We start from the raw sequence: 23,260 nt of genomic DNA, 5'->3' as shown, positions 1-23,260 counted from the left end.
TTTTGAAAATTCTGTCCTAGAAGTAATCAGTAAATAGATTTCCGGCTTCAGCAAATCTATAGTAACGATAATTCACAAGCATGTAATCAAATATTCCACTATTTCGCCAATAATTAGTATGTTCATCAAATGGATTCCATGTTGCCGCGCTTCTGTTCGGTGATAGATCACTGATGACGTCAACATGTGGCCGGTAGGAAGACGGAAGTAGCACATAAGGCTCAGACGAGTGTGTCAGATGTTCTCACCACATCAGACCCACGGCAACACGAAGTCTATTTGTTTTATATAATAAATACAGAAGCAAAATGTCGTTGATGGTGAAGTCATCAATGCGTTTGTTCTGTAATAGCTTATGGGCAAGAACCAATCAAAACAAGTGTATGATTCAGCCTATTTTATAAATGTTCATAACTAAAATAAACTATGGTCAGATTTGGAGATCCTCTGTTAAAATCAATTGGCGATAATCTGGGCAGCTCGATATCTGTACATAGTTTATTATCTATTGGTACCTAGCTAGTATCGTAATCACATTTGAGTAAATTCTTTGAACCGATCAACAGCCAATTTTTAACACGGTTATCTTTACATCCTTTAATTTAGTTTGATTGTTCATCTCCTTGATTTAAATTGCTCTAATTCTTCTGTTATCAGTGCAAGGGCGCTGGTCGAGGGGCTGTGGTATATATGTAAAACCACTCAAAGCGACAACAGCAATAAAAGAACCTCGCTCGTGTTTCCACGAAATTCTACCGATCATGGTGAAATTATTCCCTTCTGCCAAATTTTACCCATTTCTCGAAACAGAGATCAGTCCTTCCTAAAGCATAGTCCAATCACTGGACACACTCATCTGCGCCCCATTCAGGGTTGAGCCCGTGCGTGGCCTTAGCCGCCGGGGCTCAACCCTCTTATAATGTGTAGAAGGGAGACCCTAAGAGCTGGAACATTTAAATCACTAAATTTGAACCACTTCAAGGTACAATAATTATTGTCTTGCCATAGGTAAGTTAGATGCTTTCTTTTGTGCCCGATTTTGGTAACTGAAATTTTTTTATCCAATTTTTGACAAGTTCACCTGTGGTTACTCTTTTTATCATAGAATTTTTTTTAAACGCTACAGTGAGGTTTTGCCACAAGATATGTGTGTGGGAGCAAACAGTAGATTCTTGAAATTCTGCAATACCAAGGTGACGACCTGGTGCCCAAATTTTCCATCTGTTTCACATACTGCTTGTCCGAAAACAAGAGGACGTTACTTCGGAAAGATACGTGTTTACAGTCTAACAACACAACCGACTCTGCCTTAAACTGTAAGCTACGGTTCTTGGTTAAAAAAAAGTGGACTTCGTGAATCTTTTGGTATTCATTTTAATCGTAATTGGATTATACTCATGCAGCCGAATAAAGTGCATTGCTGTTAGGTTAGTACTTAGAGTTTTAGGTGATGAATTTTGTATTCGAACCAGAGATAGCAAGAAAATATCAATGCGAAACTTGTACATACAAACAAATCTTGAAATGAACCTTGAAATGGACGATCTTGAAATTGATCGTGGTCGGATTGATGATTGGTAAGAAACAGCGAGGTCAGGATACCGTGACGGCTTCAAACCCTAGTTCTCTGCATCAAACCCTGTAACTCGTTTCTTGATGAAAATTAGCTCAAACAAAGACTTACCTGACTTTTGAGGTGTGCTCTTGTCTAGAGTGGAAATTTCAGCTAAAACAGAGAAAAATAGATACAAAACTGAGTACCATTTTCGAACACGAAAGGTTATCCGTGATCAATCTGTGTCTTTGTGCGGTAGCAAGTTAAATTCAGAACAAGCCAATTAAATAGTCGAACGATTTGAAATATAACTTTAGACATATCTACCACTGTTTTGTTTTAAGCTACAGTTCTTGGTTAAAAAAAAGTGGACTTCGTGAATCTTTTGGTATTCATTTTAATCGTAATTGGATTATACTCATGTAGCCGAATAAAGTGCATTGGTGTTAGGTTAGTACTTAGAGCTTTAGGAGATGAATTCTGTATTCGAACCAGAGATAGCAAGAATATATCAATGCGAAACTTGTACATACAAACAAATCTTGAAATGAACCTCGAAATGGACGGTCTTGAAATTGATCGTGGTCGGATTAATGATTGATAAGAAACAGCGAGGTCAGGATACCGTGACGGCTTCAAACCCTAGTTCTCTGCATCAAACCCTGTAACTCGTTTCTTGATGAAAATTAGCTCAGACAAAGACTTACCTGACTTCTGAGGTGTGCTCCTGTCTAGAGTGGAAATTGCAGCTAAAACAGAGAAAAATAGATACAAAACTGAGTCCCATTTTCGAACACGAAAGGTTATCTCTGATCAAGCTGTGTCTTTGTGCGGTAGCAAGTTATTCAGAACAAGTCAATTAAATGGTCGAACGATTTGAAATATAACTTTAGACACCACTGTTTTATTTTAAACAGTCTAGCAATCAATCAAAATACAAGGAAACGAGAATCGAAAAACAATGAAGGAAAAAAAAAATGTCACACTCTCGAGAGGCCATACTATACTTGCTTTAAACATTCTTCGTTCGAGTGTTTGTTTCCAATCAACATGATAAGTGGTTTGTCTGCTCAAATATCTCACATTTACATGGAAGTCTTGCTCATAATTAGCTCGGAATAATCTCTTTAAGTCATTTAGACACGTCTTATAAAGATGATGCAAATTATCAAGCAAGTAGAGCACATCAAAATTGAAGAACAGAAGTGCTGAAATGTGCGCGTATCCGTGACAACTGCTATTTTTTACCACCCGGAAATCAGTGAAATATTGCGTTCGGCACGTTATACAACTTTATCTGAAACAATTTTTCCTTCATAAAACCAGACTGAAGCCTTAGCATTAGGCCGCTTTTACAAATTTGTGTCTCATTTCGCTTAACAGGGGTTCGAAAATTGTCAAAACGTCGTTTAAAACTAGAAAGGTTTAACTACGTAAATGTGTGGAGTTGTGTTGTCTCTCGCTGTTTCGCTTTAAAAATTACTTCATTTTACTTACACATGCTTGAGTTTTGTGCTTGTACCTCCGGCGTTTTGAAAAATGTACAAACTAAAGTACAGAAGAGCAGGAAACCGACAGTATTCGAATCAGCCATGCCGTACTCTTGTTGCCCTGCTTAGACAAAGGCAGCTAGAAATATTTTTGTAAATATGAAACCTAAGCATTAGCTTAATCACTGACCCGCAACGAAGGAAGTCATACCTTCCTCGACGTCACAATTGAAATAGTTTTAGTGTTACTGTAGAAACATGGATTAATTAGAGATGATCTTTTGACGCACATGGGAACTTAATGATTATGTGCAGCTACTAGCTTTGGAAAAGATCGCGTTTCCAATACCAGAGTTAACATCTTAAGTTAATGTCGAAGCGCGGGAAGGTGTATTGCCACCACATACATGCATAGCAATTAGTACATGCAAAACTCCAGAAATCCGGTAAAATACCTACCTATGTTTACATTTTGGTATCCATCTGTGAAAAATTGTACTTCATAAATAAATCAGTGAGTTTGACAGATTCGCTCTCATCAAATTGCTGCTGTTTACGATATATGAAATACTGAATAAGAACTTTGCTCCGCTGGAATTGCCTGTTCAGTGCGTGAATGCTGACCGTAACCCTAACAGTAATCCACACTTCCCTCTGTGATTGCTAAGGCGGTAGTAAATTGGAAGTAAGAAAAAACAAGACTGAAAAAGAAACGAGAGGGAAACTTTGAAAAGTGCCAGGACTTAGTAGAGACGCTCGATCACTCGAGTGAACCTCCAATTTTATGATTCCGATCCAGGAATAAGGAGAAAATTTTAATTAATTGCAAAACAGTTTCCAAAAGTGCATTCACTTTACGTCGCACTGTGATTGGTCCTGAAAACTCGCGCCATTTCCTATCGTAACCACGGTGATGTTCATTTTCCCTTGCATCAGACAGTTTCCTTGATCTTTCTTTGAAATGAAAAGACAAAAGAGAGGAAAAAAGTTGAGAAAATGATCAGAAAAAAAAACCAACAAATAAAACAAAAAGGACAACAAAAACGAAACAAAGAGAAAGCAAATAAAAAAAATCTTAGACCGTATTTTAGAACATTTAAATGTCGAATGATGAAATGGAACATTAGCAGCTTATGATGGTCAAATATGGCCGTATTGCTCACTAACAGTGCAATTGTTCCACAAAACTTAGTAAAATCGATTATGTAGAAAAACAAGGGCATATTCTGGTTGGCCTGACCCACCTATATGAGAAAACAGTAATAATTATATTACGTGCTCACTTATTTATCAAAACTGTGACCAAGTACTACTAAATACAATTGGAGAGAGTATTTCAAGACAAACACTTCAAGGATGACTGCCTTTGATGCATTATTCAAATTTTAAACAATACATTTTTAATTATTTTCCTGTTCCTAGAATAACATAGTTTATCTATTATTTGACTGCATGGGGCATTAATTACTGGTTAATTATTCTCATACCTGAGTTAAATAAAAAGAGTTTGATCAATCATCAGTAATAGACTGCATGGATCAAATTGTGTTCATATTTAATACAAAATAGGGCTGGAGAACCTCTTGCAACAATCAAAGGAACACCAATTGGAAAACACAAACAATTTAGCCATTTACAACCTCTAACTGCTGCCAAAAACAAGACAGCTGAAGCTGAAATGATGTCAGAATAAAATGTCTTCCAGGATGAAAACAGCTACCAATATAGGAGACCTTATGAATGTTCACTATAACCTCTCATAAATATTTATGACTTCTCTGTGCCAGTCTATCATCACTTAAGGTCTAACTGAAGGCTTTTAAAAATCTCTATCTTGTTGAAGATACACTCATCTTTAACAATTTCAACTTGTTTATTCCAGACCCCTCAAGAGTTTCTTCTGAACCTTCCAGATCTTAATATGAATATTTCTCAAATCAAATAAATGCAGTTGAGTGTGCAGTTCAAAAGAACATGGAGCGGTGGATGGAATATATTTGTTATCCTGTGTGTGAAATCTTTTGCTTTATGCTGGTGAAAACAAGTTCATGAAGGTCCTCTACAATTGATGGTTCCATCTTTTCACAATATCCTGCTGTAAATTTTGCCAAGTGAAAAGAAAAATTAAAAGAAAACTTCTTTCTTGTCCAATCAAGCCATCTTTGATGATTGGACCAATGTTTTGATACAGTAAACAAATGTAGATAAATAGAAAAGTTATTATTAATAGCTTTGAGTTGGCACTGAATGGAAAATATCTTTTATTATTTTAGCAAGATACAACATGGTAACAAAGAAGTCCATGGTTGTGCAGCAATTTCACTATAATAAACTACTATTACCCTTGCACATAGTTTCTTCTCTAACTGTTACATCCAAATGCTACATAACGATTTAGTGCCTTTGGCTAAGTCTTGTTCATTATGAGTTCAACATTAAAAGGCATTTAAGATACAAAATCTGCTGTTCAACTATTTTCAATGATTTTGCAAGAAAAACAATTAAATTCCTGTTATATTTTCTGGCTCTGTTAAATGAACCATCTTTAAATATGTCCACTGAAATTATTGAAATCCCTGAAACCAACCTTCAGGATATGAGAACTAATTTACAAAGCAGTTTAAATGTTCCTTTTGTAACAAAACAAAGAAAAAGGAATATAAATTATCTGCATGTAAGCTCGTAATACACTTTAGGCCAGTCAGAAATTCCACTCAATTTACATAGTATTTTTCATTGTACGACCTGCTCTGAGGAACTTCTACGTGACACTAATTATTCACCTAGGGTGGAGTGAATATTATTCAATAATGTTAAATTATCTGTAAAGATTAACTGAACTTGAGGAGATTCATTGTCCAATGTCAAACAATGAAAGTTCTGTTACTTTTATCCTCATAGACATCAAAAGAGCTATGCAGTGGCCATTTTGAATTCAGTATGATAGTTAACTTGTGCGGAATTATTATAAAAAGATATGGCATACCAATCAGAGTGTGTCCATTTCTATAAGCAGGGTTTGAGCTAGGATTTGACTACTTTGGGTCAATTTGTCCTTCTGAGTTAGTTTTGATGGGACATTTTTCATTTCAGAGGGTCGCTAAACCATAGAGGAAATTTCAAAGTGAACTGTAACTTTGAAGTTCCTTCCCCTTTGAATCATTTTATGTGTAATATCTAGCAGTAGCCCTTTGTCAGAGCCACTAAGGGCTAACACTCAAAACATCACTTTTATAACTCTTTACTGTGACCAATTTATGATATAAACTCAGTTGATAAAACCAAATTACTCTAAATTACCATAAGATGAGCTGCAGCTCATAACTACCTTACCAGTGATCATAAAGGAAAAAGGAACCTCAAGTTGCAATATATATCCATGGGGTACATTTTTATGCTTAGCTTTAATTCAACATACCTTCACTTTAAACTCATTGTAACAAAATATTGTATGCAGAATCTGAGGGAAGTAAAATTGAAAACCTATGATAAAATCAAACACACTGAGCTCCTCTTGGATAAAACTCGTTATCATTATGTGCTATTCTCAAATATATTATACTAATAGATATATTTCAAATACATTAAAGTGGAACCTGTATTGAGTAGTCAGTCACTTGATGAGTGGTTCTCTTTGAGTGACCATTCAAACAGATGGGGACAATGTAACCTGATAAAATGAGTATTCTCATTACCTGATTGCTGATTAATGTATGAATTTTAAAAGGAGAAGTTACATGTTAATCACTTTTAGGAGTTAGAATGTTAATATCGAGCTGCTTAATACAGGTTCGAAAGTATGTCATATTGAACTCTTCCAAAAATCAAGTTGTTTATTTTTGTTTTGCCCCTCCAGAACCCTCAGTGGAAGAGTGATCATCATGAACCATTCCATAAGGCCTGAGATGGTAAACCATGTACTCTAAAACATACATATTGTTTGGATTAATGTAATGGAAAGTGATGGCATGATCTGAACAACACTCAGGTCCCTCTTTGTATGGGTTGCTATCATATGACCAAAGCCAAAAATCTTTGGGTAAATAACCGGGAATCAAGTGGTGTTCCGGGGGGAGCGGCATAAACGTCTCTCTTCCACTTGAATCTCTCGTTTGGTCGGGTTTCACTCCCACGGCATTGAGACACTTTCCAACTTCCACATCTTCGGCAAAGCTTGTAGTCGAACAAATGGAGGTATCTCCCAATGCTTTCTTAAATCTACGAACTGTTTCCCGACTGAATACATATCCAGCCCCGCCGCTGTTGTACCCTCCGAATGTTTTGAAGTGTCTTCCAAGGAAATGCGGTTCGTCGGGATTCATTTTAGACACCAGATGTCGGAGATTTTCGATGATAACATACGTATCGTCGTCTGCTTTCATGAACCAGTCAGCATCGTTGAGGTGATGAGTATAAACATAATCCCAAGCAGCGCGGGTTTTCGACCACAAGTTCTCGCGCCCTTCTTGAACATCGAGTCCGATTGCGGGGAACTTTGGGTCCGCTTCCGAGCTCATAAACAAAAGAATATTGCAGCGCTTCCCCCAAGTCTCCTTAACTGGTTTGCCTTTGACGTGCAGAGTTTTAGGGCTCGTCATTACCCAGCATAAAATCTTTATCTTTTTTTGCTCCTCAAGAGCCTCTTTATTCAAAGAAAGGTGGTGATGATGATCTTTCATGTCGACATTAAAATCCACTGGTGAATCGACTTTGAAGTTACTTCCCCTCTGAATCATTTTATGTGTAATATCTAGCATTTCTCCTTCATGGGTCTTTTCTGGAACAAAAAACTTTTGCATAGTCTCCTCCTGATTGAAGCGGTTTAGAACAGTAACGACAAAAACCCCAAACGAAAGACCTAGGGCAAACGCAAGGATCGTTGACCGTGCAGCCGCCATGATTTACATGTAAGGTAATAATGTACAGTGTCACGCAACCTCGATGTGGTGTTGTAATCGTTCGGCGAACAAAAGATCTAAGCGGGTAGACAAGTAGTTTTGTTCTACTTCTTTGTCATTTGCAATTATTTTTCAACATTTCTGGTGTATTTTGAAAATTTTGTCTCTACTAAGGTGTTCAAGTGTTTGAATTCTCTATTTTAACTTTTTATTTCGCCGTTAGATCTTCAATTCCTCGGGTACCCAAGTAGCTGAATAAACGTTTAACACGGCTAACCAAATATTTGAAAACGAAAGAAATCATTTAGCTCATGTTTAAATGCCACTCATAAGACTTTTTTTTTTAAATTGACATCTAACGACTACGTGTCATCTTCTCGTTATTCGAGCTGCCTCACTTATTCATTTCTTTAATATCCAGTCTTTTTAGGGTCCCTCACGCGGTGATCTACCGAGAATATTTGAGTTGTGTTCTACTTTGACATTTATAGGTGAAAAGTGGTTCATGTCAATAGTATAAATTATGCACAGGGAACCGCTTGTGAGAGAAAAGCTTTTTTCAGAGAGACTGATAGAACCACAAATAACAGAGAACAAAAGGCAGATACAATTCGTTGAGTCGTTTAAATTGAAGAGAGGGACTTTCTTCAACTTATCAGAATTTATATTATTGGAAAAAAAAAAAAAACACGAGATAAGTCCATACAAATAGCCAAATGGGAAACAACAGACCGAGAGAATTGAAGATAATTGAATTAGGTGGCTCTTGCGAGTGAAACTTTCACTCGCTTAAATGTTAGCAGGGAGTTATTTTTAAGGAAAAAGAAATGACAATCCGGCAATATTAAAAGATTTCAAGTGGGAAAATTCTCGTGGGAGATAGAGGAAAGATCACGAAATACAGTGAACGTTTTCAAATAGAGATTTGGGTACGGGTAAAAAACCCATTCATTAAAATTTCTTGATTACAGTGCAGGCGTCTTATTCAGGTGAATTAAAGTTTACTGCTGGCCAGTGCATTTTTTTATTTAGATAAAAAGGTAGCTTGAGTTGTATTTGAAGAAAATGAAGGAAAATGGTTTGAAGTGTTTACTACAGTACCTATAAACGCCTCCTTAGTTGTCTTCTTCAATAAGTAGTATCATATAATTCTCATTGGGAATTTTTAACGTGTTCCTAAAAAAGGGTAAATGCTTCAAATACTCAAATGAAGATTCAATTCCTAAATCAAAGGATGGAAAGGTTAAAAGAAAAAAAAATTTATTGTGTCTCCCCGGCGGGGAATCGAACCCCGGTCTCCCGCGTGACAGGCGGGGATACTCACCACTATACTACCGAGGATTCGGCTGGAAGTAATGTGAAATATTAAATATTAAATGTTTTCTACATTTCACAACTCACTTACTATTGACGGTAAAGGAGCCAAGTGGAAGAAACTAGAGATCAATTGACCAAGGTGCTATAGACAAAAATACGATTGAAAAACTCCGAAATGCAACTGTCATAATTGGAAGGCTTCGAATATTCCAATCGAAAGAGCCCTTTGTTAATCCTAACAACTGCCTGATAGCTTTTCCTTCATTCAAATGTTCACTACTTTTTTCTTGAAGCAGAATGTCCTTTTCATGCTGATCGTCTCACTTTTCGAGTGCGAACTAAATGCCTTTCTAACAACGTGAGAGAATTCATGTGATTCAACGAGCTCACGAATTGGAGTCTTTTTCTTCATCGTCAGTTCGACAAACTTTCCAGCTTCCACAGGAATTAGCATGGTACACAAAGCATTGAAACTTAACTTCCTTTCCGTCTTTGCAAAAGTTCTAGGATACAAACGTCCTGTGATCAGCTGAGCAAAGCGCGTTGTCAGCCTTTTGCTCTTCCCAGATGAACTGTAATCTTACGACGTTTGCAAAGCTCCTACATGCGATTTCCACAGAATGTTGGAGTTAGAGATATTTTTCCAACGTCGGTAAATCTGACTCTTATACAGAGAGATTTCACGTCCAAAAAGGAAAACATGATCAGCAAAACATCTTCACTAGTAAACTCCGTGACGTAATTTCGCTGATCCCCGATCTATGTTTAGGCGCGCTTTGAGCCTGCGGTAGTTTCAATACTTCTGCGGTTTTTGAGGGGAAGGTTTCCAAATCCACATTTTAGTGGTTGGGTATTTTCTCGAATTCTAGCTCTTTTTCAGCGCGAATGAATTTGTCTTCGGTGACTTGAAGAACTATCAACAGGTTTAAAGATGGCAGAAGACGAGGTGAAGAAAACAGGAGGCCAAGTCGATGGTAAGTGATTCCATCTCGCTTAGCTTGGTTCTAAACTCGTGACCATTAAATTCTCAGAAAAATAACACTTGTGATCTTCAAACGTCATGATTTCACTGATTTCCATACTGAATTCATGCCCGGAAAAAGGAAAAACTTAAGTTTTCTACAAGCTGGAACTTTTAAAGAAGTGCGGTTCATGAAGTAAAGGTGAATTTAGGGTAGATGAATCGTCACAATAGTTTCCCTGTTCTTTCCGTATGTGTCATTGGCGATGGCAGCTTCGCTGGTTTATATAATTCAATACTGTTTTCTAAAGTTCCTCATAAAAGTATTTGAGGCAAATTTATCCATCATTTAACACATGTTAATGGCTCCTGATGACCCGCAGCACTGATCCATTATATCAATATATCAACCTTCCCTTGACCCCTTATGAAAGTTGCTGATAATCCGAACTGGAGCTATGAGTGGCGATCCAAAGAGATTTGAGACAGAAGTCATTTTAATGAGCTCATTAGTTAACATTATTCTGCGGCACATTTTTGTAAGCAGATTTGTTTTGTAGTTGTATATAGTGTCTAAACAACCAAATTTGTATATTTTTATGGAAGAACTGCATCCAAGAGTAGCATCTGAAAAAAATACTTATTGTGTACAGAAATATCACTGATGTCTATAAAAATGATTGGTTTGGAATCAATGGAAAATTTTCAGTGTGCATAAGTGTGTGATGGTACTTGAGTTTGGCATGAAGTGGAACATACTTCACCTGGATGCTGCTTCCTTAGCTAGTGGTTAAATCTATGATAATTGATATCCATTCCCTCTAACATTGTCATACACCAACAAACCCAGTAATTTCCTACTGTAATCTACCAACTGATCCAACATACAGAGTTTTAGGGACAGGCTTGACCTGTCACAACTTGTCCTAGTTAGTTTCTATAGCAACTAGTGGTGTTGGTACTCCACTAGGATGGGATGATTTTTCATAGCAGGCAACCTTTAAGAATTTTGTTAGATTTCCTTGACAGCTCTGCATATGACTTTCCCTTTAAATTCCTAAATAGAGAGAGAGGAACTTTGAGAGTGAAATGTCTTGCCCCAGATTATGACACAAGGGACTTGCCTCTCTTAATATGTAATCAAGTGTTTACTCTAAAAAGCCACTTAGTCTCTGCACATTTTTACCCTTGTTTATTTTTCTTCCTTCAGAACTCTGTTTGGCTCTTATTGATGCAGCCAATGATAAACAGCATGAGGTGCGACAAATGATCATGACATCTCTGCATGAACTTGGAAAGAAACAACCAGAAATGGTTCTGAGTGCCATCAAGGGATATCTTATCAAACATCAGAAGGTAAGTTTGATGATGAAAATTATAGACAACTTTATTTGATGTGAGTTAATTGTGTAAGATATATTTTATATATAGATCAACTTCAGCATCCATTTTTTTTAGCAGTGGGTTTAGAATAGAGAGAGGAAAAAATATGTTGACAATGTCAGTGATAGAATAGTAACTTGATGAAAATCCGATACATACTGTACCAACTCCTTTTTCTTTTTTTGACAAAGTTTGACTACTTGACCTTATCCTTTTCACTCTTCTTGAAATATGAATGGCAAAATATCAATATTTATGTTATCTGTGAGATACGTAAATGATGATAGACACTTTTATTAACTGGAGGGTGTTACCTAAAGGTAAGACTACTTTATGAGTTTATCTTTTATTATTTTGTTTTTAGCTAAGCCAGGGTCATAGAGTTGTTCTCCTGAAATCAGCTTCAAAGATTATTCACGACACACTAAGTACACTGTCACTGGGTTTAGGAAAGCAAATGATCAAGTTGGCATCAGCAGAGATGACCAAGAGCAAGGTAAGAATAATAATGGTAATGATATTGTGTAGGATGAGGAAACTCAACTAGGAACAATATAATTGATTTCTTAATCAACGCTCCATACAACTGGTTTTAATAAAACTTAATGTAAATGAATCATTTAGAAAAGCTGGTAGATAGGTTTTTGATGGCATGGAGGACTTTCTGTCCCTATTAGGTCTTAGCCTTCCAAAGATGCATTTTCTTGCATTTTAGGTCTATTTTTAGTTTGTTTTTAGAAGTGGACTGGTCTTAACAAAATGAAAAGAGTTATGTGATGATGAGTACAATGATATTTCAATACAGGCTGGATAATACACCATTCCTGTACCCTCTACTCTGCTACAATAACTATGAAGAGTGCTTCTTTCATGAAAAATCCCACCAATTTTAGCCAAAAAGCATCATGCCAGTCGTTATACTTCAATTCAAAACAAGTTGGTATTTAAATTTTTCCATTATGATTTCTCAGTGAACTGTCTGCTATTACCTGATCGTCTTTTGTTTGCATTGCTTTGAGAGATCAGGGTGAATATAAATCTTGCTATGTGTGAACTCAGCCAATTTGTTATGGAGCATAAGATAGAAATTTAGTTGGGGTTCTTTAAACAACATTAGCTGATGTACAGGAATATGATTATCAAAAAGAAAAAAAGTGATATCGAATTTGTGATTTATCACTGTTTAGGAAGTGGAGCCTGATTGGCAGTCTGCAGCTTCTGAGGTGTTGGTTGCTCTAGGAAAGAGGTTTGATCACCAGGTGATGGCTGAGCTCCTGGATAAGTTAGCTCCTGGCACACTACCTCACTACTTTGTTGTGCAGACTCTGGCATCTTTCTCCATTTCTAATCGTGAGTGATAAAACAGTTCACTTTTTTCTGGTGATATAGATATGCTAAAATCCAGAAGATTTTCTTGTTTCTATTCGTCTTCATTCCCCCTAACAAAGGGCTAGCACACAAAACTCTCTATAGTGGCCAATATACATTATCAACTCACTTGATAAAAGCAAATTATCTACTAATACTACCCACTGATGGCATATCACAGATACTTTGGAAACTCGCCCCCTTTACTTTCATCTTGTTACTATTAGAACTAGTGGTGGGGATAGAGGGGGGGGGAAGAGTAGGTTGAAAGGTCATTACAGAGGGGAGGAGATAGGTAAAATGGAAAGGAAGCTGGAGGTCTTTGAAAGAAGGAATTCATTGAAAGAATACAAAAAACTTTAATCTTACAGTCAAATGGTATTTTGTTAATGGTTAGGTATAGTGGGCTTGCAATTAAATTTCTGTTTTGTTTTTCTTTCTACTCAGCCTATGGTGTTGTCCCTTTCCTGAAAGACATCCTAGGTCGCATGTTGCCCATGATGGGAATGGCCAAGCAAGACAATTTGAAATGGGTCATTGCTAACTGTAAGAGCAAGAGTTAAATCAGCAGCATGTTGCATCAGATTTAAAATACAAAAAATGTGGTTCTAGAAGGTTGAAGTTGAAACATTTGTGCCAAATCAGTTACAAAGAACCAGCACATTTGCTTGTTCTATAATCAGAAGGAGTTTGATTTCAGCTCATACTTTAAGCTTCTCTTCAAGATGTACTTGCAGTATACTGTTGCACATTTCTGCATGCATAATGCAAGGGTTGGTTACTACTGACCATTTAGTGGCAGCAGTCTGCTTTTTATCTTTTTTTTTTTCTTGGAAAATTGAAACTCAGTTTGACAGATGACTTTCCATGAATGCCTCTTTCCACCTATACTATTGTCCAAATCATTTGAACTGTATTTCAGATCTCTGGAGAGATTTATTTACTAGATGGACCCTGAAAAGTGTAGCTACTTTCATGTTTGATGTTTTCCTTGCAGGTCTTGCCAGATTTTGTGAGAGCATCATTGACTATGTTGCAAATGCAGAGAGTGCGCCATACCCTGATATCACAGTTGACAGATTTTATGGTGAAATATCATCAGCTTATGACATTTTATTTAGTGTGTGGATCAGAGCCAGTGAAGCCAAGGCAAGAAAAAGCTAAGAACATCTTTAGTTATTGACAGTACAATACATTGATACTAAAAACTGGCTGGTTTTGAGTCAGGTTTGGTTTAGAAGATAATGTTATTTGTTTTTTAGATTAGACTAGCTGTTGTGGATGCCATTGGTCATATGACCCTTATTATGGCAAAAGACAAGCTTGAGGAGCAGTTGCCAAAGTTACTGCCTGGTATCACAGCTCTGTACAAAAAACACACAGAACACTACCTCATTACACAGGTATGGACTCAGTATAAGCAAAATTAATTTCTTTGCTGTGTTGAAATGCCAAGTTTGCTATGATTTCCTTTCCAAAATATTTCTTTCACTGTTAAAAGTTTCTTAAATCAGAAGCTTTATCCTTTGACCCATAAGAGTGACTAGCATCACCCATTAAGGTAATGGTCATAAACTGCTCTTGATTGTTACTCAAATTCTCCTCATCAGCACCTCATGATACTGGGAACAGAATGGAGAATATGCATACTGATGTCATGACATAAAGATTTACACTAAGGCATATTTAACTGCCTTAAGACTATTAGAGTATTTCCTTACATTTCTGCAGGGTCTGTGTATGGTTTTGAAAGCCTCTTGTAAAGATGGTGGAGAAATTCTGCTTCCTTTAGTGGAAAATGTATTGGGAGGAGTGCACAGCATGGTAAAAGTTTGAATTAAGCTGTTGTTCTTTTTAATAGTATTTGATTTTCTGCCTCAGAATATTTCTCTTATCTGATTTTGATAAGCTTTTCACCTTGTCAAGCATCTTGATGTACTATGTAGAATGATTGTTAAGTTAATTTTTATTGTTAAGTTAATTATTTCAAATACTTACTGAAATAGGTGCTTCTGAGAAAAGACCAGCAGAACTGACTGTTTTGTTTTTCACTAATAGACTGATAGATCTTTAATAGATTCCTTGATAGATTTTTATCAACTTTCATCTTGGCCCTCACATTTTTTATTGAAATTTCTGTTCATTAATATCTGGGACATTTTAGCCCAGATTCAGTAATTAGCCTACATTTTTTTGAAAGGATATTTCAATACTTCAAAATTAAAGGAAAGCTATAAAACCAGGGTAAAAATAACTGTAAGGGGCAGGGGTGAGAACATGTGACAAACTCATCCCATAACATGCAAGGTTGCTGAAGCAAAACCTGGTCACAGAAATCAACCAATAGGCAGTATTTCAATCGACACTGTAGAGACACGCTTCTCTGTTCCTAATTTGTTATTTTCTAGGCTTGTAACATGCCAGATTTTTCCAATCCAGTCTCAGTCAAGAATCACAATGAAGTTTTAAGATGTTTTTCTGTTCTTAGTAAGTGAATTTAATCGTTACAACACCATTTTATCACTTTTTTTTTTTTTTTTTTTTTTTTTTTTTTACCAAATAGTAAAGTATTATTTCCTTGGGTTTCCAGGATCTAGTCCTTAAAAAATTTTTATGCTTCTTTGCATACTCTCAAGGGCTCTTTATGGCCTCTAGGGCCTGGTAGAAAGACATAATAAGATAAAAATCATCCAACTGAGAGAAATTTTTGCAATGAAGTAGCTACATGTATTTTAAGGCATGTTTTATGCCTCCTGTTCTTCAAGAAAGTGGTAACTTATTGAAATAAAACTAACTGACATACCTCTTTGATGCTTGTCAGATGCTGCTGTTTCTTTCTTCCTTAAATGAAAAGTCTTAACCACTCCCATGTTTCTTTCTTTGTCCTTTTCATCCCATAGTCCATTAAAATTTTCTCAAGCAGTTGGAATTCTTTTGTGGTCATTCTAATCTCTAGTCCAGGTCTCATGAGCAAGAACTAATTTAATAAAATAATCTCAAATGAAGGAATAGTAAACAAGTGATGAGGCAAATGTTACAATGATTGTTTCTAATTTTTTATGTCAATATTCAGTAAATTACATCAAAGAGTCTGTAAGTGCGTTACCATCTAACACTTAGGAGCTTACATTAGCTATGTGGTTTAAATGAATCTGTTTTTATCCTTTAGCACCAGCAATCTCAGACCGTGTCATTGCATTCTTGCTTCAAAAGTTGGAGGCTAATTATGAAAAGACTAGAATTGGATCTCTGGCTGTTATTAAACATTTAGTCAACTCCTCTGGTGAGTCCAACATGTTAAATAGCAGGGTAAAGCGTCTCCTTGCATGTCTGTTTTTTAGTTTTATGTTGTATTGGTACACTGCTACTCTAATGTGAGGGGTTCAGGTCCAACATTTTGAGATAATTATTCAATCTTGTTTAACTTTAGTCTGATGGGACACTTACTTTTGCTTATTTTAGGTTCATATTTAGAGAACAAAGAAGAACTGATTATCACAGGCGTGCAGATTCTGTTCAGCGACCAAAACTTGAAGGTAAAACTGCTGATTGAGCAAAAAATTCCAAGTACAATACGTAATCAGAAAACCCAATATTCTGACTACCTATCTTCCTAATTTTTTAGTGAAACTTTCTTCTCTGCAAAGACTGATCTTTACAATCTGTCTTCACAAACAAATTCATCAAGAAAAATGGTAAAATTTGCTAATCATCATTCTAAAAGGGGAAAAAATTTCATTAGAATACTTAAAGGCTTTAATTACAGTAGAAGCAATTGCCTGTGATTGGGTATCGAAACCAAATTTGTGTGAAATTTTTATTAAAGAAAAGCAAAAATGCTCTTAAACTCTGGAACGCAATTTTGTAGACGAAGCGGTGAAGATCGATGCTTCCAAGCATTTGATTAATAATTTTTTTCATACAATGTTGTAACGTTATGAATATATTTCCATGGTCTACAGGTGCGGCACATGTTTGCTCAGTGCATAACTGCCATGGCTCATCATCGTTACCTGGAATTGGAGGGCGGCCATAAATTGGTGGAATTTATTGTTAAGCAATGTGCACTGAGCGATGAAGAGGTTGGTGTTTTTCTTTTCATATCAAAAATACAGTTTTCTAATAGCAGCAGTGTGTTTTACTTGCGACATGGAGTGAAGCAATTTTCAATTTAGTGTCCAAAGTATCCGGGATGGCATTGGCCATACCTTACTTAGCAATGTGATTGGTCCAGAAAACTCGCACTACTCTCTAAACCAATCAGAGGCAAAACTAAAACCACGACTTGGTCGCCCGCGTTTTCCCGCGCTTTAGCCAGATTGGTCTGTTTGAATTAAGTTCTCAGGGCTCTTAAAGGTACTTTCTTTTCTTCTGACTGGCCTTTGGGATTATTTTAGTTTTGGTTTTACGATACTCAATCGAAAAGCGCCAAGTACTCTTCCTAGTTTAAGGCTGTGGGGCAAAAGTATTCAATGCATTATTTCTACAGAAAACCAGAAGACCAACCGACGCAGATTCCATAACTCCTCAAGCTCTTCAAAAGATGTGTGAAAACATTCTTTTCCTTCTGACGACAACAGTGGATGTCATGGAACCTGTAAGTGATAGAGTTATTTAGAAAGGAAAGGCAGGCTTAGATTTTTGCAAATTTGTTGGATTGTCATTCAGACTTCAAGAAAAAAAAAAAGCGTAGAATAAGCGCCGCAAAAAAAAAATGTCTTCAATCCAACGAATTTAAGCGATAAATATAGTTAAGAAAAAATTGTGCGTGTGGGAGTCATGTGTAATTTCGCACTCTTTGTATCTTGACTCGCTGTAAAATTTCCCTCTGTTGAAAGTAATAAAAAGGGAATAAGATTTGAAAATAGTACCTTTCTATCCTCTTAACGTTCGGCTGTTTTAGGAGAAATCCACAGAAGTGTTTCTCACAAAACCCAAGGAGTCGCCAATGTACATTGTATAGCTCCAACAAAATTTTCTTGAAGTGTTGCACGGTGTTCCTCGAGTCGTGTTCCAACTGCTGTCACTCGTTCCTTCCTTCGTAGGTGCTTGGGTTGGCCATTCTTACTGGAGTGTGCCTTGTTCCATTTACTCAAGCCATGAATCCTCTTTGTCGATGTATCTGTCACCTAGCAACCAAGAAACGAGAGGAGGAGGCAGCGGATTTCAGTATTGATTTTGATGCAAAGCGTAAGTCAGTTATTTGATCATGCATGCATGCAGCTTGGTCTGTTTATGATATTTTGCCGTTGTTGGCAAATGGGATGGAATGGGAGCTCATGAGTAGTGTGGGAGATCAACTTCAAAGTAAAGTGCTAGAATAAGATGACGTCAAAAATTATTCCTCTAATTCATAAATAAACCACTTCCCTTTATCCTCTGAAACACTTTTCTCAATCAAAAACTAACCGCAAATGCAAAGAGTTTGTAAGCTCTTGGTTGGAATGGAAGACAGTATTATAATAGCTAGCTGAAGCCCGTTGAACTCGAGCTCTAGATAAAATTTTGTTTTAGTCGTGCGATAGATGTTTGTTAGCTTAGTGATCTGATATCTGATTAGTGGACTAGTGATACTTGTAAGACAGAGATCAGATGAGGTCTAATGTGGCGGCCTTTGTTACGTAAAATTGCATATTTTTTCTTTCTCTTGATGTATGATATCTATATTTTTTGTTTTTGGAAGCCAAGTAATTGACTTATTGTATTTGTTGTAGTTTTGTTAAAACATCCTCAACAAGCAAAAGGATGGGATAAAGTTCCTTCGTTTTGGGACTCACATGTTCTCTCAGCTCCAAAAGGACACTACGTGGAACTGAACTTTTCCATGCGCAGCTACCCGTGGGCTTCACGACCATGTCTGCGGGACTACTATCTTGAGATCCGTGACGGCAATAATCAGTCAGCCAACGTTCTTGGTGTATTCTGTGGAGATCACAAGACTGCTGTAGTGCGATCCAGTAGACGATACTTGGTTAAAATTTTTTTTCCCTTCTTTCAAAATATGATTTGAATGGATACTACATGGGCAGATCCTTTAATCAAACAAGTAAGGTATTTCTTGACAAGTTAAGCACTCTTAAGGCAATTGGTTAAAATCTTTAAATTCAACTGAAAATCACGATAGAATAAACTCTATTCAGAAAATAACGTTTGCCACATACTTTTACGTTTTCTCGCACATGTAGCAGTGTTTATCCCTTTCCTTCCCGGGTTTAAGATTTTTCCCTTCTCGCAGTTATAGTTTTAATGCATACTACACGGGAAGATCCTTCAATCAAACAGGCACGATATTTCTTGTTAACTTTCTGTTAAAGCACGTAGTTAAAATATTTAAATCGAATTGGAACTTCCTGATATAACAACTTATATTCAGGAAATATATCGTTGGCCTACCTTACCATTACGTTTTTTTTTTGCACATGTAGCAGTATTTATTTCCTTATTAAGTAGCTTTTTATCTGATATACAAAGAGACAGACGAACAGCCACATATAGAGAAAGAGACAGACAGACAGACAAAGAGAGACACCGAAACGAAAGAAGTTCTCCGTGACTTTGGAGTAAAATATGATTGTCCATACACAATGTATTTGCTTTATATATTATGCCTGTGGTTTGCTTGTCCTGTATGATACAGACTATTCATCTAGCATTTGCTTGCCTTAATACATTTTTTATTATCATTATCATTATTTTTTTTTTTATGTAGCGACACCTACCATGACCCAAGTACCCAAGACACAGACTGTAATTTTTTGAACAGAACCCAACCTGTGGTGCCCGGTGGAAGGTGCGCCAGCTCCATACATTGTATGGAGAAAAAATGGTGTTGTTGTTCAAAATAGTACCAGCGTAAGATATCAGCTTGTAGCTGCAGAGGAGAATGTGAATTACAGCTGTGAGGTACGAAGAGATAATAACGTATCAAGGAGCGAAATTAGCCTCAACATTGAAGGTGAGTTTTATTCCTTACACAAGTGTAATGGAACCATATCACTTTTTTAATTGGATGCCTGAATCTGTACTATTTGGTCAATTTCTTAATATCTTGTTTAATTTCTTGGTATCCCTCCACGGCTCGCCGCCCTCGATGTAGTCGCTCCCGTAATTTGCCCCGTTCTTCTAGACTGCGATAAATTATCAATATCTTAAACAGACTGCGATAGATTATCATTATCTTAAACAGTTCTTCGTTCGGATTAGGCTTTCTTTGATCAGCTATATCAGAATGACAATCTTTGTTTGGAAAAAGAGGCCGAGTGATTATAGTGTAAAGCTTGTAATCTAGTGGTCTGGGTTCAAGCTATCCACCCTGCTACTCATTGGATTTGTGTTTTGGTTTGCCCCGCTTGGTCTTTTTTGGTTCGCCTCCGACCAGTAAGGATTTTTGCACGATGTTCGTTTACAATGTTTGTTTCAATTAACCCTTTCACTTCCAAGATCTCATTAGTAATTCTGCATACTTACTCCTGTGTACGATTCTTATGATCTTAGTTCTGAGAATTTGTTTCCGGATCAACTAATAACCCCTTAATTGATATTTCTCTTTTCTCATAACTTGTCTACTTGAAATTGTATCGATATTGTAGGGAGAAATTCTCTCTTGGTCACTTCATGGAAGTTAAAGGGTCAATTTGTTTTGATTAGTTTTGGTAATTTTAGTTCTCAATTTGTTTTAATTAGTTTTTTCTTAATGACCGTAATTTTGTCATACGTTGTAAGCAGCATTTTATCATATCCACTTTTTAATTCGCACAATAGAAACATTAATCTTATCTTACGTATGAACCTGAGAACTATATTTTTTTTAGTTATTCTAATTATTTAGCGCTGTTCGGCCTCTCAGAAAGACACTCTCCTCACTGAATTTTTTTTTGTTTTAGCTTAAATTCTGACTTCCCTAAATGCTGACAATGATAAGAGTTGTTAGTAATCAGTTCAAAGTAGATACTCCAAAGTTGAAAAAATTCCGCAAATTTAAATTTAGCCTAACTTTAGAAGTTTATCTCATGAACATTCCTTTGTATACTATCATTCTAAAGATCATTTTTTTTTTTTTTCTCGATACGATAAAACAAGTTGGTTTTTCTTGTTTGCAATGCAAACTCAGTGATGACATACTACACATATTTTAGCGATTTAATTATATGAACAATACTTAATGTCTAATATTCAGAGTGCCCAGGCCCTTGTGATTGCCACATTTTGAAGGGAACACAATCTGTTGCGTGTGAGCTGTACAGGAAAAGAATTGATGTCGTTTCCGTGGAAAATTCCCCTTACCACAGCGACGTTGTGAGTATTAACAAGAGATCAATTGTTGAGGTGCCATGTAAGTTGCAGACTAAACTGCAGATTACGAAGCAAATGAATGTCATTCTTCATCTTAACTGAGTGAGAGCGACTTCTAAATCAGTCTTACACTAGCTAGCTTTGCGTGGTGCCGTCGACGTCAATGACTGGAAATTCTTCAATATTGAATTTTTTGATCGTAGGTTTTCTACGGGGGTCATTCCTAACTAGAACTACTGTTTCCCAAGTCTGTCGAGCCATAAAAGGAAAACTGTACTTGTAAACTCAAGGCTGGCTACACTAAAAAATATGTTAACGTCCATGCCAGTAGGTCACAAAACAAGAACACTTTCTGTTTCTATTAGAAATACCGGTACTTTATGCATAGGAAGCCCTTAGAAATTGAAATATCAAGCAAATCATGAGAACTTCAAAAAACTTAGATATATATCAATATATTCACTGTTTTAATTATATTCAGAACTATCTTAGGTGTTACATGACTGCTTAAATGTAGCCGTAAAAGTCAAACATAACTGTGAAAAAGTAGGTCTAACGGTATGAATACCATCTCACCGAGAAATGGCTGGAACAATAGTGCAATTTATCCATTTCTGGTGTACAACGGACGAATTTGAGTAAAACTGTTCGGTGCGTACATCTGGAAGAGTTTACTACTGAATGCCGCTTTTCTTAAATTGTTGTTTTGTTATTATTAATATTGAAATATGCAACAAGGCCTTTGTGACATTTTCAAGTTACTGCATTCTGCTCTATGTCGTTTACCGCCAAGTTATTTCGAACAAGAAATGGTTTAAGATCATTGGTTCATAATCTATGCAATCATACACGTGGAAACTTGTCTACTTATCACAGTTGAATCGTACTCCCATTTTTTTTTCATCCTCATTGGTTTGATAACTTGATCTACACAGTATATTTAAACAATGGGCTGTTGAAGCGAAAATATCGTGCGAAGGTGAAAAAAAAAGAGTTTGGAAAGAAATAGAAGCGGTTTAGAATCTCTTGATAAAAGTCTGTCATCAGTTTTTAAAACCGTATGTATTTAACACAGTTGTATCGATTTTTTCTAACAGGGACCTGAGTAACAACCAGCTGAACGACTTGCCAAAAGACATTTTCAGCAACAATACTCACCTGAGTTGGCTGTAAGCTAAATTAAACAGATCTATAATGTTTACATTTCACTTTAAAAGGTCAGCGATATCTTAACAGGGACTGACGATGATATTTCGATCATAAATAAAAGTATTCGTCACTAACCGCGCTTTGCAAACCATGCGTATTCAACACAATAACGATTCTCATCTGGAATGCTTTGTGCTAACATTCGTTTGCATATTCCATTGATTAATTACAGCTTCGTTTATTCGCATTACAAACCGCTCCTATTCAAAACATATGAAGTAACATCTTAAGTGGGACTTGGGTTAGAATCAACTAAGAGATTGGCCACAGAAAGTTTCCAGGAGCAATAACCTCGTTCCCTTCCTTCGTAGGTGCTGTGGCCATTCTTACTGGAGTGCCTTGTTCCTGAAACATTTACTCAAGCCATGAATCCTCTTTGTCGATGTATCTGTCACCTAGCAACCAAGAAACGAGAGGAGGAGGCAGCGGATTTCAGTATTGATTTTGATGCAAAGCGTAAGTCAGTTATTTGATCATGCATGCATGCAGCTTGGTCTGTTTATGATATTCTCGTCATAAATCAATGGGTACAAAACATTTGTACAGGCCATCTAGGGGCGATTTCTTTGTTTGATGTAAAAGGGTAAGGTTCGAGACAAATCAGGATCCGTCGGAAATACTGAAGCCTTTAAATCTGGTGTATCACATCAACGCTCACTCATAGTTTCCAAAACCTTCCAAATTGATTGAAGCATTTTTTTTTTGTTTTCCTTGCAGAATCTACGGTTTTTGCGTTTAGATGTTAACACCCAAGATTCTTAAAACTTGTTTTATTCTATGAATTTTA

General features: G+C 36.5%; 2 protein-coding genes, 1 non-coding gene and 1 pseudogene across 3 annotated transcripts in view; 1 reads left to right on the top strand and 3 right to left on the bottom strand.

Annotated features, from left to right (window-relative positions):
• Positions 1 to 4,533: 4,533 nt before the first annotated feature.
• Positions 4,534 to 7,945, bottom strand: LOC131783654 (glycoprotein-N-acetylgalactosamine 3-beta-galactosyltransferase 1-like). Its single transcript, XM_059100413.2, has one exon. It carries the CDS (start codon positions 7,941 to 7,943, stop codon positions 6,879 to 6,881), a length of 1,065 nt encoding a protein of 354 aa, XP_058956396.1. The 5' UTR covers positions 7,944 to 7,945; the 3' UTR covers positions 4,534 to 6,878.
• Positions 7,946 to 9,212: 1,267 nt separating this feature from the next.
• Positions 9,213 to 9,284, bottom strand: Trnad-guc (transfer RNA aspartic acid (anticodon GUC)). Its single transcript has one exon. It is a non-coding gene; the product is annotated as a tRNA-Asp (tRNA).
• A 63-nt stretch (positions 9,285 to 9,347) lies between these two features.
• On the bottom strand, positions 9,348 to 10,098 carry LOC131783648 (uncharacterized; annotated as a pseudogene).
• The window catches only part of LOC131783655 (maestro heat-like repeat-containing protein family member 1), a 39,237-nt gene continuing 26,057 nt past the window's right edge, over positions 10,081 to 23,260 (top strand). The window contains exons 1-14 of the mRNA XM_059100415.2: positions 10,081 to 10,234; positions 11,432 to 11,577; positions 11,969 to 12,100; positions 12,792 to 12,954; positions 13,420 to 13,518; positions 13,970 to 14,121; positions 14,235 to 14,375; positions 14,704 to 14,796; positions 15,381 to 15,459; positions 16,142 to 16,255; positions 16,435 to 16,508; positions 16,935 to 17,054; positions 17,462 to 17,569; positions 22,785 to 22,929. Coding sequence (XP_058956398.2) covers positions 10,192 to 10,234; positions 11,432 to 11,577; positions 11,969 to 12,100; positions 12,792 to 12,954; positions 13,420 to 13,518; positions 13,970 to 14,121; positions 14,235 to 14,375; positions 14,704 to 14,796; positions 15,381 to 15,459; positions 16,142 to 16,255; positions 16,435 to 16,508; positions 16,935 to 17,054; positions 17,462 to 17,569; positions 22,785 to 22,929 — 1,609 coding nt within the window. The 5' untranslated portion in view covers positions 10,081 to 10,191. The remainder of the gene's footprint in view (positions 10,235 to 11,431; positions 11,578 to 11,968; positions 12,101 to 12,791; positions 12,955 to 13,419; positions 13,519 to 13,969; positions 14,122 to 14,234; positions 14,376 to 14,703; positions 14,797 to 15,380; positions 15,460 to 16,141; positions 16,256 to 16,434; positions 16,509 to 16,934; positions 17,055 to 17,461; positions 17,570 to 22,784; positions 22,930 to 23,260) is intronic.

The sequence above is a fragment of the Pocillopora verrucosa genome, chromosome 3 (assembly GCF_036669915.1).
Source record: "Pocillopora verrucosa isolate sample1 chromosome 3, ASM3666991v2, whole genome shotgun sequence".
Taxonomy (NCBI): domain Eukaryota; kingdom Metazoa; phylum Cnidaria; class Anthozoa; order Scleractinia; family Pocilloporidae; genus Pocillopora; species Pocillopora verrucosa.
This window is presented reverse-complemented; position numbering and strand designations above follow the sequence as displayed.